General features: G+C 40.1%; 1 protein-coding gene across 8 annotated transcripts in view; it reads right to left on the reverse strand.

Moving 5' to 3' along the window:
* ODAD2 (outer dynein arm docking complex subunit 2) overlaps positions 1-15,236 on the reverse strand; it is a 167,181-nt gene that overhangs the window by 86,069 nt on the left and 65,876 nt on the right. For 7 of the 8 annotated variants that reach the window (XM_070381801.1, XM_070381806.1, XM_070381803.1 and 4 more), the window contains 6 exons: positions 14,252-14,398; positions 13,594-13,803; positions 9,401-9,643; positions 8,730-8,840; positions 6,263-6,417; positions 4,974-5,216 (listed from right to left, as the gene is read on the reverse strand). In XM_070381801.1, coding sequence (XP_070237902.1) covers positions 4,974-5,216; positions 6,263-6,417; positions 8,730-8,840; positions 9,401-9,643; positions 13,594-13,803; positions 14,252-14,398 — 1,109 coding nt within the window. The remainder of the gene's footprint in view (positions 1-4,973; positions 5,217-6,262; positions 6,418-8,729; positions 8,841-9,400; positions 9,644-13,593; positions 13,804-14,251; positions 14,399-15,236) is intronic. The other variant, XM_070381802.1, reaches the window with a different exon arrangement.

The following is a 15,236-nucleotide window of genomic DNA, read 5'->3' on the forward strand; positions in this document are numbered from 1 at the left end:
ACACGACTGAGCGACTTCACTTACTTACTTAGCAAGTATATTAATCTTTGTGGGTTATTTGGTCTTTGTCACAACTACTCAGCTCTTCCATTTGTAACATAAAAGTCACCAAAGATAATATATAAATGGATGGGTGTGAATATGTTCCAATAAAACTTTATTTACAAAAACAGGATTTGGTCCCTGTACTATAGTAAGTCAACAACTGTGCTAGAGAATCAATAATAAAGCGAACTTGATAAGAGAATTCTGTTAGGTAGCAGCATATAGAATTAATACCCAAAATTCAATAGTTCTCATAGAGACAACCAATTGAAGAACATAATGACAGTGAAAAAAAATTATACCACCAATAAGGAAGATTAAATACTTGGGAATGAACTGAACAAAAAAGGACAAAATCCACATACCACACTCTTCAAATTCTAAAACATTAGACTTGAACAAATAAAATGTGTCTATAATTTCACCATGGTGTGTAGGATGTTAAGGGCATGTGGGAACTCTCTATTCCATGCATTCTATATTCTTGCGACTTTTTCTGTAAGTCTAGTGTTATTTCAAAATAAAAGTTTAGTTGGTGGGAATGTAAATTTGTGCAGCCACTATGGAGAACAGTATGAAAGTTCCCTAAAAACTAACAACTGAGCTATCATATGATCCTGCAATCCCACTCCTGGGCATACACTGAGACAAAACTATAATTCAACAAAATACATGCACTCCAATGTTCATTGCAGTAATATTCACAATAGCCAAGACAGAGAAGCAACCTAAACATCCTTTGACAGAGGAGAGGATAAGGAAGATGTGGTACATATACACAATGGACTATTACTCAGCAATAAAAAGAACAAAATAATGTCATTTGCAGCAACATGGATGGACCTAGAGATTATGATACTAATTAAAGTAAGTCAGGCAGAGAAAGACAAATATTCTATGTTATTACTCACATGTGGAATCTAAAAAAGAATGATACAAATGAACTTATCTTTACAAAACAGAAACAAACTCACAGACATGAAAACAATGTCATGGTTACCAAAGGGAAAGGAGTGGGAGGGATAAATTAGGAATTGGGAGTAACATATACACACTACTACATATAAAATAGATAAACAACAAGGAACTACTGTATAGCACAGGGATCTATACTCAATATTTTGTAATAACCTATATGGGAAAAGAATCTGAAAAAGAATATATATTTTATGTATATGTATATATATATATATATACACAAATCACTGAAACTAACACAACATAGTAAATCGACTGTAATTCAATAATTTTTTTTTTAATTTTCTAAAGGTAAGTAAAGAGCCTGAGGTATGGAAAAGAAATTTTAGATGTTTAAGTTTTTAGCTTCAATACTTTTTAGTCATTTGAAATTTTATAGTACTTTATGAGAAAGTTACATTCCCCAAAACATAAGCGTTAACAGTTTTTTGCAACGTTGGTGTGATTTTATATACTTGAAGGACAAATTACCTCCAGATGAATTCTGTACATATCAAATAGGCACTAACAAGTCAACAAAAAAAGAAAATCCAGCATGAATAAATCTACTTTTTCATGAACCTAATACATCAGGATACCGGCTGTTCATGTCAGGTCCTCAGGAAGGGCATAATTAATATGAAACTATTTATACTGAGTCTTTAAGTAGTCTGATGTACTGAGAAAAGTCCGTAGAGTTTTCTGAAATCACTGGTGTCTTAAAAACAATTTTTGGTTCAGTAGCTAAACTGTTATTTTTAACATGTTTTGTATTCTTACTGAAAAATAGATATAGGAAGAGAATTGTGCATTCTATCACAGAGCTAATAAAACTCTGCTATGTGTATAGATGTTCACCCTAATATGCCACACCTAAGTTTTGGCCACAGCCACAGCCACCTCAAAAAACAACATAAAACTGCTAATCATTAAAACAAGTTCCTAGCCTATGAATTATTTAAAGCTTACACAAGAGAGAGGAATTTGTCATTTCCTTACCATTTAACTTGAAGCTTGAAGACTCAATAAATCCTACAAATCTAGCAATAATAGCCACGTCTGAAATATGACACCACATGTAACGCTGTTGGATCCTTACCAAACTTAAAACACTGTTTTCTAAAACTGACTTTGTGTGTTTCTAAAAATATCTGTAAGAAAACCATATCCACAAGTACAAGTGTGTTCATCAACCTCCTTGATGCACAAGAAAGAACAGTTTAGTCCTTATCTTATGAGACTCTCAGAGAATTTGACACTTTTGACCACATTTCCCCTTAAAGGCTCTCTTCCCTTTATTTTTTTCAGTACCTTGTTCTTCTGGCTTCCCTCACAGCTGGGGCTGTTCCTTTGCTCTTTCTTTACAGGCACCTCTTCTCTGGTCCACTCATTCTCCTTAGAAGATAGGATTCTGTTTTTGTCTTCTTTTCCCTTTTCTTTCTCTTCCTCACAACCTCACATATATTCATCACTTAAGTTGCCAAATGTTCATAATACTACATGCCCAACCCACATCCTATCCTAAGTTTTACACATGAATGAATATCCAGTTGACTAGTTATCATCACCACAAAACCTCAATGTGTACTGAATGTAACTGAATTCATCATTCATTTTGTGTACTTATAAATGTTCGCTGAGTGCCTATCCTGAGCCTGGGACTGGGTTAGACAATGAATGTACCATGATGAATAAACTGGCTTTGTTTCTGCCCTAGTGAAGTTCATTCTGCCTTCACCATTCCTCCAGCTACATCCCCTATATCAGTAAGTGGTACAAACATCCATCTCATCTATTCATAGTTATTCAAGTCAGAAACCTAATTATCATCCACGACTCCTCCCTCTTCTTTGCAACTCATGCTCAGTCATTCACCCGGTTTTGTTCTTCTTTAACCTGTCACTGAGAGTTGGACTGTGAAGAAAGCTGAGCACCGAAGAATTGATGCTTTTGAACTGTGGTGTTGGAGAAGACTCTTGAGAGTCCCTTGAACTGCAAGGAGATACAACCAGTCCATTCTTAAGGAAATCAGTCCTGAGTGTTCTTTGGAAGGACTGATGCTAAAGCTGAAACTCCAGTACTTTGGCCACCTCACGCGAAGAGTTGACTCACTGGAAAAGACTCTGATGCTGGGAAGGACTGGGGGCAGGAGGAGAAGGGGATGACAGAGGATGAGATGGCTGCATGGCATCACCAACTGGATGGACGTGAGTTTGAGTGAACTCCGGGAATTGGTGATGGACAGGGAGGCCTGGCGTGCTGCGATTCATGGGGTCGCAAAGAGTCGGACACGACTGAGTGACTGAACTGAACTGAACTGAATCTGTCACTTTTTTATTCTTTAGTATTATATATATTATATTCCATATGCTTAGTGTAAACCACCTTCACCTCTGGCCCACAATGGTTTCCTAAATAAGCTTCACTGTTTCAGGTTATGCCTAAAATCCTTTAGTAAACTTCAACCAACTTTAAAACAAAACCCAAGCTTAGCACAGTACACAAAGGCCTGAATTATAATCACCTACTGACATGTCTATGCCACACCCTCAAAGTTCCTGATTGCAGCTGAGAGGACCCAAGAATAAGATTCTCTTATTCTTGATTTATAGCAAGTTAAATAACATGATTAATTTGATATAAGAGAAATGGACTCATTTATAGATAAGTACAGATACTAGACACTCTGACCTTAATTTTGTATTTGTGTTATTACTGGTTTAAATTGCTATTAATTAAAGCTATTGCTATGTGAATGATACTAGCCAACACTTACCCAGCACTATTATTAAGTACTTTACATACATTAATTCACTCAATCATTACAACAATCCAATGAGACAGGTACCATGACTGTCTCCAAGTTATATATTTAGGAGCCAAGGCACCAAGTACTTTAATAATTTGCTGAAGGACACATAGTAAGTGGTGAGACTGGCATTCCAGGCAATGCCTCCAGAATCTATACGCTGAACCACTGTACACTATTCAGGAGAAAATGAGATTGTGCAAGGTACTAAATAAGAACTTTATTTTATTTTAAAGATGATACATATTTATCATACAAATTGTGTAGAAAATATAAAAAAGAAAGTACAAAAGATCCCAAAGACTACCATGCAGAAATAACAATCATAAAAATTATTCCAGGGCTTCCCTTGTGGCTCAGTGGTAAAGAATCTGCCCGCCAATGCAGGAGACACAGGTTTGATCCCTAGTCCAGGAAGATCCCACATGCCACAGGGCAACTAAGCCAGTGCACCACAGCTACTGAACGTGTCCCTAGAGCCCTAGAGCCACAATTTCTGAGCCCACTTGCTACAACTACTGAAGCCCATGCCCCCTTGAGACTGTGTGATGCAACAAGGGAAGCCAACACAAAGAGAAGCCTGCACACCGCAACCAGAGAGTAGCCCTGCTCACTGCGACTCAAAACAGGCCCGAGCAGCAACAAAGACCCAGCACAGCCATAAATACAATTATTTTAAAAAATTGTTTCAGCTATCTCTTTATGCCTACAGCTAGATAAAAGGATGTAAGGATAGGTGAGAGAGATAGAGAAATGGATGGATGGATGGATGAATGGATACATGGATAGATAGATAAAATTTCTGTTTTAAATACTATCTATTGATTTAGAACTTGCACACCTACTCATCCACTCTTCCCTTTTTGTCAGCTGTATTATTATATTACTGTTATCAATATCTATAAAATATAGATGATTCCCCTAATGAAAATTCCACTGTTTTGATTGATCACTGGGTACTTTAGTCAGTACCCTCCAGTTTATTCAAGGGAACAATCTGGCTCTGTAAGTCCGATTTGGTCACCTTGCGGTTATTTATAAGCACATTTTACTCTCTCATCACTCATGCACACCAATTCTAAAAGATGACACTCTTCCATGACTTCTCAGCATTCCTTCTAACACTCTCAAACAAAACCTTTCAGCCTTGAGGATCACTTACATCATACTTTCGGGCTCCACTGCACAAGCACCAACTGCTTTTGTGACATTGACAAGAAGAGCTTGGTTTATCCCGACAAGAAGGTTCACGAGGGGCTGGATGCCACCACATCTCCGGATGATGACTCTGTTCTCGTGTTCTTGGCAGCATTCTCCCAACGCACCAACCACGTTCACAAGCACTTCCTCGGGCTGGTCAGTTAAAAGTCCCACCAGGGTTTCGATGGCTTTGTATTCCCGAAATCTGAGTTCATCACAAAGCAAAAGAGGGTAGGAAGGGAAGGAAAGAGGTGAACAGTGTTATTTTTGATATAAAGTTGGCTGATAGCAATCTTAGTGATAATATTAATAGCTAAAATGTACTAAATGCTAACCATATGCTCATTCAATCATTATAACAATTCTGTGATATGAATACTATTATTACCCCCTTTTTCAAAAGGCTAATCTGAAGCTTGGAGAACAGTGAAGCCTGGTGAACAGTGAAGCCTGTATCCACACGCACTGTCTGTGCTCTTAAGTACCACACTATACAGCCTCTGAGAAAACTACAACTTTTTTCAAATCTGAGCATCAACTATCCCACTGCCCTAGGGGTTTTCCCTCACATTTCAGGAATTATGTTACATGAACAAAGCAAAATAAATCATCATTGTGTTAAAGAGAACATATAAATTTCTTGTCAAAGAAAAGCATCACCCTGAGATAGGAAAAAGCTTGCCTAGAACATCCATCTTAGAGTGTGTAAACTCTAAAAATATATAAAAAGATAAATTCAAAGATTAAAATCAATCATATGATCATAAAGTTTACAAATACTTTAAAATTCAATGAAAGCATATTTGAAAATGACTACACTTGAAGATTAATTGGTTAGTTGGTCTTTGGCTGATTCATCTTGTTTATCTTTAGAAAAAGAATGAAACCAGTTCCTTGTCTAAAGATTCTATGGGAAATTCATTCTTTCACCTTGAATGGTCTCTACAGGAAATATCAGGGGTGCTTCTCATTTAAATGCCTGCCCACATGCAAAACAGCCCATGGAACAGGGAGATGACGTCAGTCCCTTCCTCCTATTAATGCACGAAAATCATTTCCGGGTGGTGGGCTGAGAAGCAGGCACTTTCATTTCTAAGAATCCCTTATTTCTACCAATTTAGTCCAGAATGTGCAGCTTTCAAAAGTATAGGAATAGCATTAGAATCAACTCTTTATTAAAATAGCATTAAAATGGAAGGATGTGTTTTGATGGCCATAGCTTAATACAAAACACTGAATGCCTTCTCTTACTTGGTCACATTCTCTTTGCTGATGGAACATTTCCATATGGCCCCTGTGACAGCGGCCAACCGCTCTTTGTTGTCAGTGTTGTTGAGGAGGGAGGCCAGGGGTTTAAGTCCTCCATGCAGCCTAACCAGGTCGCGGGTTTCCTCGTCTTCCGCACACTACACAAAAAGCCAAGTCAGACGCTGTCATGGTCAAGGTTTATCAAGCTTTCAGTGACTGCTAAAGAGGCTGTCAATCTAGTTGCCAAAAAAACTACTTTTAAAAGAGTGTCGTTTTCTGAAGGAGCCTTCAAGTAAGACATAATTCTAGTCTATACTGGCCACTATCTGACAGTGTCTCTCTTCCTTTACGTGGTTTTGGCAGTATTAGCAGTGTTTATATGCTGGGCTAACCTCCCAAGCCAGTTCTGGGGTAATCTGGGCTTCTACCAAGACAGAGACAAGGTCAGTGAGGAACCTAGAAAACCACATGCATGGCTGGAGAATTTCTGCAGTGACGTAACCCACAGCCTTGGGAAAACACAGTAGAGAAGACAGACGAGAGAAGGGAGTGCAGCCAGATCTTTAATGACCCCCAAAATGAGGAATTTCCCCAACAAAGCCCAGAGCAGCGGGTTGTATGGACAGCAACCGACATTTTATTCACAGATGTTTATCCGTATGTTTGTGTTATCCTTTGAAATAACACTAAGACTGCATAGCTGTTCCCAACTCGTGATGCTTCCCAATTTATAAAGCCAAAAGATGACACATGTAGCAGAGGTTTGATATTGTTCTAAGCGTACAGTTGGCCTCTAAGGTTGTGGGCTGCATGTCATGTACCATATGTGCCATGTACAGCCCACGGAAGGACTTGAAGGGCATTATGCTAAATAAAGTCAGTCAGAGAAAGATAAATACTGTATGCTGTTGCTTATATGTGGAACCTAAAAAATACAACAAACACAAATATAACACAAAAGAAGTGGACTCACAGTTCTAGAGACCAGACTCGTGGTTACAGTGGGGGAGAGGGGCATCGAGGGGTGAGTGAGGGGGAGGGACAAGGTACTGTGGATGAGACAAGATTAAAACTTATACACTGTACAACATGGGAATACAGCCAATACTCTGCAATAACTGTGCATGCTAGTCGCTTAGGTCATGTCCAACTCTTTGCGACCCTATAGACTGCAGCCCGCCAGGCTCCTCTGTCCGTGGGATTTCCCAGGCAAGGATACTGGAGTGGGCCACCATGCCCTCCACGAGAGGATCTTCCCAAACAAGGTATCAAACTGGCGTCTCTTACATCTCCTGCATTTGCAGGTGGGTTCTTTATCACTAGTGTCACCTGGGAAGCTCTGTGACAACTGTATATGGAAAGTAACCCTTAAAATTATATAAAAACTAAAAATACAAAAGTTTATGATATATCCCTGCTATGTGTGAGCTGTTTCCTCTCACAACTCAGACGTTGAGGGCCTCACCCCCCTATGTCAGAATGTGATGAAGGTAGTTATGGTTATATGATATCATGGAGGTGGGCTTGAGTCCAGAGTGCCAGGTGTCTTTATAAGAAGAGAATGTCAGGCCACGGAGGAAGACACGTGAAGACAGAGGGAGGAGGGCAGGGGAATATGAAGATGTCCGTCCACAAGCCAAGGAGAGATTTCCCAGAAGGAAACAATCCTGCTGACACCTCCCCTGAGACTTCCAGCTTCCAGAACTGTGAAGAAACCTCCTTTCTTGTCATTGAGCCACCCACTGTGCAGGGCAACCCACTCCAGCATCTTTGCCTGGAGCCTCTCCATGGACAGAGGAGCCTGGTGGGCTACAGTCCATGCGGTCACAAAGAGTCGGACACGACTGTGCAACTAACACTTTCACTCATGTGCAGTTACGGCAGCTCCAGAAAACTAACACAACCCTTCACTGACATGAACCTTCCTCTGACTCCATCTTTCTGGCTCATTCTCTCACTTTGCACATTTAAAATGTGTTCTTCTAGAAAGGAAATCTACTCTGATTAGGCAGAAACTGGTGCTGCTTGTAGCCAGCCAGAGACGAATCTGTCAAGGCTAGCTCTCCGTCCCCTTTACCATTCTAATCTGGTGTTTTGGTATACTATGGAACTTGTAACCCACAAAGTGTTAAGGAAGATTTAAAAAAGCAAATACATAAAAAGATAAAATTAATAAAAAGATAAAACAGGAATACACACACTCATTCATCTATCGTGTCTTGGTGGGAGATGTATTTCCCAAAACTATTGTGTTTGAATAGGACATACGAAAGGCAACACAGAGCCACCATGTACATATCTGGCTATTTTACACAAAGCACATCATAACAGAAGAGTAGCTCTCAGACCTACGTGTGCATCAAAATCCCTAGGGGTTCTTATAAAGAATGCAGATTCCTGAGTCCCACCCCTGGGCAATGGGACCTCAGGAAACACCACCTTCAACTCCACGCAGGAGAGCCCACTGTACCTGGTAGATGGCCATGGCGCAATGCTCCTGTAGCTGTTCATTTTCACTGTTCAGGTTCTTTACCAGATTTTCGATTATCCTTTCAGCTTTGATTGCAGCTCGGTAGTTTTCCTAGGAAAATAAACTTATAATAGTTACACAATGCATAAATATGCATAAATGTGTCTATTCACATTTGTTAATAACAACAGTGAAAAAACTTTCTTAATAAACACCATAGTCTGAGCTTAACATACTGATATAACATTAAGAGAATTTAGTCAACATTTTAAAAAATATATCATTCAGGTACCAATGTAATTGGGCTTCTCTGGTGGCTCAGTCAGTAAAGAATCTGCCTGCAATGCAGGAGACCTAGGCTCAATCACTGGGTCAGGAAGATCCCCTAGAGTAGGAAATGGCAACTCACTCCAGTATTTTTGCCTGGAGAATTCCATCAACATAGGAGCCTCGCAGGCCACAGTCTATGGGGTCACAAAGAGTTGGACATGACTGAGCGACTAACACCATTGTAATTAATTTTCTATCTGATTAGAAAATCTCTTGCTTTTCTAAAAGAATGGTGACTTAAAAAAAAATTCCTTAGCAGTTATGATAACTTCATAAATTATTTTTCCACTAAAGGAAGTCAAGGTAAATTACAGCACAGTGAGCAGAGCTGGCCTGTGTACCTCTGAGGCACATTCCTGCAACGTCCCCACCACCGGGATAAGCATGTTTTCATGAGAAGTCTTCAGGAGCCGCGCCAACAAAGGGATGCCTCCTGCTTTACGAATGGCCTCTTTGTTCGCATAGCTCTTGCTGCAGCTCCACAGTGCCAGCGCCCCACAGCGGGCCACCTCCACGTCTCGGGTCTCATACAGGCTGGACTGAGCAGGTTCTCCAGAATGCTTCCCACAGTCAAGCAGAGCGACCTACGAGGGCAGATCAATACAACACAGACAGGGATCTTTAAACCATTCACAATAGCCAGGACCTGGCAGCAACCTAACTGTCCACCAACAGAGGAATGGATAAAGACGCTGTGGTACATCTATATGATGGAATACTACTCAGTCGTAAAAAGGAATGAAATTGGGTCATTTGTAGAGACCTGGATGGACTGAGAGACTGTTACACAGAGTGAATTAAGTCAGAAAGAGAAAGACAAATATCATACCTATATTTACACATATATGTGGGTATATGTGTTAGAAAAATGGCATAGATGATCTTACTTGCAAAGCAGAAATAGAGACACAGATGTAGAGAACAAATGTATCGATACCAAGGGGAAGGGGTTGGTGGAATGAATTGGGAGACTGGGACTGATACACACACACACACACACACACACACACTATTAATACTATGTACATAAAATAGATAATTAATGAGAACCTATTGTATAGCACAGGGAACTCTACTCAGGGCTCTATGGTGACCTAAATGTGAAGGAAATCCAAAAAAAGAGGGGATATATGTACATAGACAGCTGATTTTCTTTGCTGTACAGTAAAAACTAATACAACATTGTAAAGCATCTACACTCCAATAAAAATTAAGTTAAAAAAATAAAATACTATTTGAAAAAAGAAAAAGACAACCCATCCTGCAATCACCTCAGGGTTGCTACTAAGCTCACCTCCCTCAAAAATAAGAATCCTTTAAGAAATTAACTTTCAGCAGTCAAAGGAACAAACAGAACCTTCAAAACAATGTCCTCCAGATTTGGGAGCTTTTATATTTCCTTCCCACATGAAATTTAATCCCCCCAAGATAGCATTTTCTTAATATGGCTCTAACGTCTAATGAGGAAGATTTGCAAACCACATCCTGATTCCTGGTATCTCAGAAAGTAGGCTCCCTAAAGCCGTGAGAACTTTACAGAGAGAACTGAAAAGTTCTCTGGCCTGTATACGCTTAAAACCATGAGGCCTTTCTGGAGGACACAGCCATCACCCTGAACTTTCGAAACCAACTAGACCAAATGCACAGCTGTCAGGCCCCTCTCTCCTCTCTGCAGTTACCAATCACTGAAGCCCTCAAGGGAGAGGCAAGGTAATGCACACAGTGGGGTGTCAGGCTGCCCGTGAAGGACAGGGTGTGAAGCCAGCCACCCTGAGCTGTCTTTATCCCCCGTATGTCTCCTCCATTCCTCTCTCACCAGAGACCAAATTCCATGGATACTGCCCACTTAATCTTGACTGCCGTTTAGAAGGGAGCAGCAGACAATTCTTAATTCCACTAATTCCTAATTCCAAGATCATAGAGAGAGGACACTGCCTTTAATTAGTGCTCACTCATGGACTTCTCAGGTGGCTCAGTGGTCAGGAGTCTCGGATTTGATTCCTGGCTCAGGAAGATCCCCTAGAGAAGGAAATGGCAACTGACTCCAGTATTCTTGGGGGGATGATCCCATGAAGAGAGAAGCCTCACAGGCTACAGTCCATGGGGTGGCAAAAAGTCGACTGAGCACACATACACAAGCACGTGGTCTAAACAGCACATGGTCTCCACCCAAGGACAAGGGTGGAGACTATTTAGTGGCTTTCAGGTAACTTCTGGGCACAGGACAGCAGGAAGATGGGCTTGATCACAGGGAGAACTTTCTAAAAGGACCTGCCCATTCGTTACACCCTCCCTTACTGCACCAAGTCCAGTCTCCATAGCTTACTGGATAAGACTGTGTGTGATCCCCATGGTCCTCCACCTTCATCTCTCACTACTCAGCCCATCTCATCCTGGGTCTGGCCATGTTACACCACCTACTTTCCAAGCATGCAGTGTTGTTTTCTAGCTCCAGGCTTTACCAGCACAGCTCCATCTTTAAACGCTTTTCCTGATGTGTCTGCCTAGCACATACCTGTTCACCTTTCAAGATGCACGTGACATCTCCTCTCTTCAGTCTCTCTTTTTTAAATTTATTCAAAATTTTTTCTATCTTTATTTATTTAAATGTTTAAAATTTTATTGAATTATAGTTGATTTACAATGCTTTATTATTTTCAGTTGTACAACATTCACTATTTCTATATACTCCATTTAAAGCTATATATTTAGAATTAAAATTAAATAGATGTCATTATTTTGATTAGGGGACTGCAACTGTCCAAACTCCAGTCTACAACACACATTGCATAAGATGCCCATAAAAACATTTTATTGTTGTATCATTCTTATGAAGTAGTTTTGGTAGACAGTCATACCAGCCTATCACATGAATTCATTATTTAAGTAGAATAATGATAATCACAGTAATAATTCCCTTTCTCTCCAACATTTTATTATGAAAATTTTGAAATCTTCATGAAGGCTGAAATATTCATGTGGCAACATCCACACATCCATCCCCTAGGTCCTATAATTACCATTCTTCCACATTCTTCTGTTTCATCACATAGCCATCTGTTTATCCATCTATCCAGCCACAAGTCCATCTTACTTTTGAGGCAAATAACCCTAAGCTTTAGTGCTCTACAGATCACAAGCGACTACACGGCATCTCTTTCAGGAAATTTCAGAACATGTTTCACCATGTACATATTCACATGGAATCTGCACTCATTCAATAGCTATTTCTTAACTGTTAATGTGTGTGAGGTCCTGGGTAAGGTGCTGAGGATGACACTGAGATGAATAAGACATGTCTCTCCTCTTCAAGAAACTTAAAGTAGGAAAGCGGTGATGTCATCCAGTGTGATAAATGCTGTGGGAGCGACTCAAGACACAGTGAGGATGAAAACGCACTTCCATACTGCACGTTCTAAATATCCCTCCTGCTGGGGCAGGGACCCTGAGCCAGCTTCTTTCTCCCAGTGACAGTTATTGAAATAATCATGTTTTCTGATTATATATGTAATATACCAAACTGGCCAATGTAGAATAGTAGGGAAGAAATTTGGTAGTCGTTTCAGAGAAAACCCCTTAGGAACAATTTTGATTATTTTAAGTGATTTTTCTATAGTTGTTAGCTAAGGTCTTTAAAAATTGGGTATCAGTTTTTAATCCTGCGATGATTTTATATAATATTAAACATACATTTGGGGCTTCCCTGGTGGCTCAGATGGTAAAGTATCTGCCTGCAATGCAGGAGACCCAGGTTCAATTCTTGGGTTGGGAATATCCCCTGGAGAAGGAAATGGCAACCCACTCCCATATTCTTGCCTGGGAAATTCCTCTGTTCGAGGAGTCTGGCGGGCTACAGTCCATGGGGTCGCAAAGAGTTGGACATGACTGAGTGATTAACATTTTCACTTTCACACATACATTTATTCCTTGTTACTAAATAAACTTCTAAGATACAATACTGACAGCTGACAATGGATACTTGTTGTGGATGTGTCACTTAGGGTTTTACTAATCTCATCCTGTGAAACACGTTGTTTTCAGTTGTCACTTCTGTAAGTAACAGCAGGATGAGTGTCTGCCGCTCTGTCTCTGTGGGGACAATTATCTCTATGTCCTCATAGGATGTGGGTCTCCAGACGGTGTCCACCGCAGAGGGCTTCATCCATTGTCACCCTCTTTTTTTCAAACTGCTTATTTAATATTGGACTATAGTTGATGAACAATGTTGTGGCAGTCTCAGACTGAGTGAAGTCAGTCACCACCCTCTCGCCGACACTGCCCCCCCATATGAATGTGTATCCCCACTTGTGTGATAGGTGAAAATGACATCTATTTTAAAAAATTCATTATTTCTTTGAAAAATTAGGTTGAACATGTTTTTTTGGCTGCTTGCCAATGTACATACACAAAAATAATTTTCAAGGGCATGTTACACAAGAAAAAGATTCCCAGAACACAGCCAGGAGTTACTGAGTGTCCAGGAGGAGCAGGGAAGGACAGGGGATGCCCAACCCCATGAGTGGCACCTACTCACCAGCTTGGTGATGCCTCCATGGCGTCTCACCACCCGCCGGGCTCTCCTAAACTTGGCAACATTCGCAATTGTCTCAGCTGCCAAGCATTTCAGACTCTTATGTGGAGAATCAAGTATATTAACCATAACTGGTAAGCCCCCAAGGTCAACAATATTACGTCTGATTTGAGGATTATGACTGATTTCCTTCAGGATTTTTAATGAACCAATCTAAACGAGAAGAAAAAGTTATAGATGAATGGATGCTTAATGCAGAACCAGTGCTATATTTTTAAAAAATTCCAAGTCTACCTAAATCCTTCCCCAATTAAGTTTTTTAAGGGAACTGTTCCTATTCCCAGGTGTTATACACATCCCCCGATTCCCTGCATTTTCCTGCAGTTAAATAAACAAACATTCATCATTTAAGAAGCATAAGCTAATGGAAAGGAGCCAAAAAGACAAGGAAGAAAAACAGAGTCGACAAGGGAAGCTAATTGTAGTAGAAGTGAGTTATCAGTAAAAAATAAAGACCAAAATAAATAAATAAATAAATAAAGACCAGCAAGAAGCAACAGGAAGGGCAGATGCCCAGCACTGAGAAGAGAAGTACGTGAAGAGACCCACGAGAAGCATGTGTGTATCAAGGCTCCTCGTCCACTGTGATCAAGACACTCACCTTACATTTGACTTCATCTGTCTCAAGTAAATTTATTAAAACTTCAAGGCCTCCAACATCCCTGATCGCCAACTGGCAGGTCTCTTGTGCTAAGTTAAAATCCTTCATTGAACACAATGCAATCACGGTAGCCGTCTGATTTCCTCCCTGCAAAGACCCAAGACCACAGAAAGGTTAAATAAGATCACGCTCCCATAGAAATTTACTAAACGTTGATGAATCCATGAACTGGGAAGTACGTGTCCCCATACATAGCATGTTTAGTTTTTTAAAATTCTCTGAGTAGGTTATAATCTGTTAAATGGATTATGCTGAGCTAAAGCACAAGAAAGCTGTTCAGGGTGTCATAAAACATTATTCCAATTAAGAGTTGCCATGTTAAGGTGGTCTGTCTTCTTTAAACAGCTACAACATCAGGTGGAATTATGATATTAAATAGAGTCAGGGGCAAGCCTTGAAAGAGATTCTGAGGAAGGTGAGGTTTATGTGGGGTTACAGGCAGTCCCTGAACTGTGTGTGCTGCAGTGCAAACTGTGTCTGAAGATTATTCTTACAGATGTTTACAGAATAGTCTAGAACACAGAAAACGTGAAGAAAGCAAACTGCCTGGTAGGCAGCACAGTGATCCATGTGGGATGGAGAATAAGCAGGGTGAGGCTGTGAGGCTGGGAAAGAGGAAGCAATTCCTAAAACCTGGGAACTGATGGGTGGACTGAAGGAGAGAAAAAGATCGTTTCACTGTCTTGAATGAAATGCTGGCCCAATAACATGCAAATCAACGTCTGTTTAGCTAATCACCACATGTAAAGAGCAGTGGGGAACAGCTTCTTCAAAAAATCCAAGAGATATAAAAAATTTTTAATGATGATCAGTGAATCAGGCCTGCTAGGAAATTAAGTAACAACCACTGATCATTAATGCTTTGAAAACTTTTTAAGAACATAGCATATATTATTACTTCTACATACATATATTACTGCAACTG

The sequence above is a fragment of the Bos mutus genome, chromosome 13 (assembly GCF_027580195.1).
Source record: "Bos mutus isolate GX-2022 chromosome 13, NWIPB_WYAK_1.1, whole genome shotgun sequence".
Lineage (NCBI taxonomy): Eukaryota > Metazoa > Chordata > Mammalia > Artiodactyla > Bovidae > Bos > Bos mutus.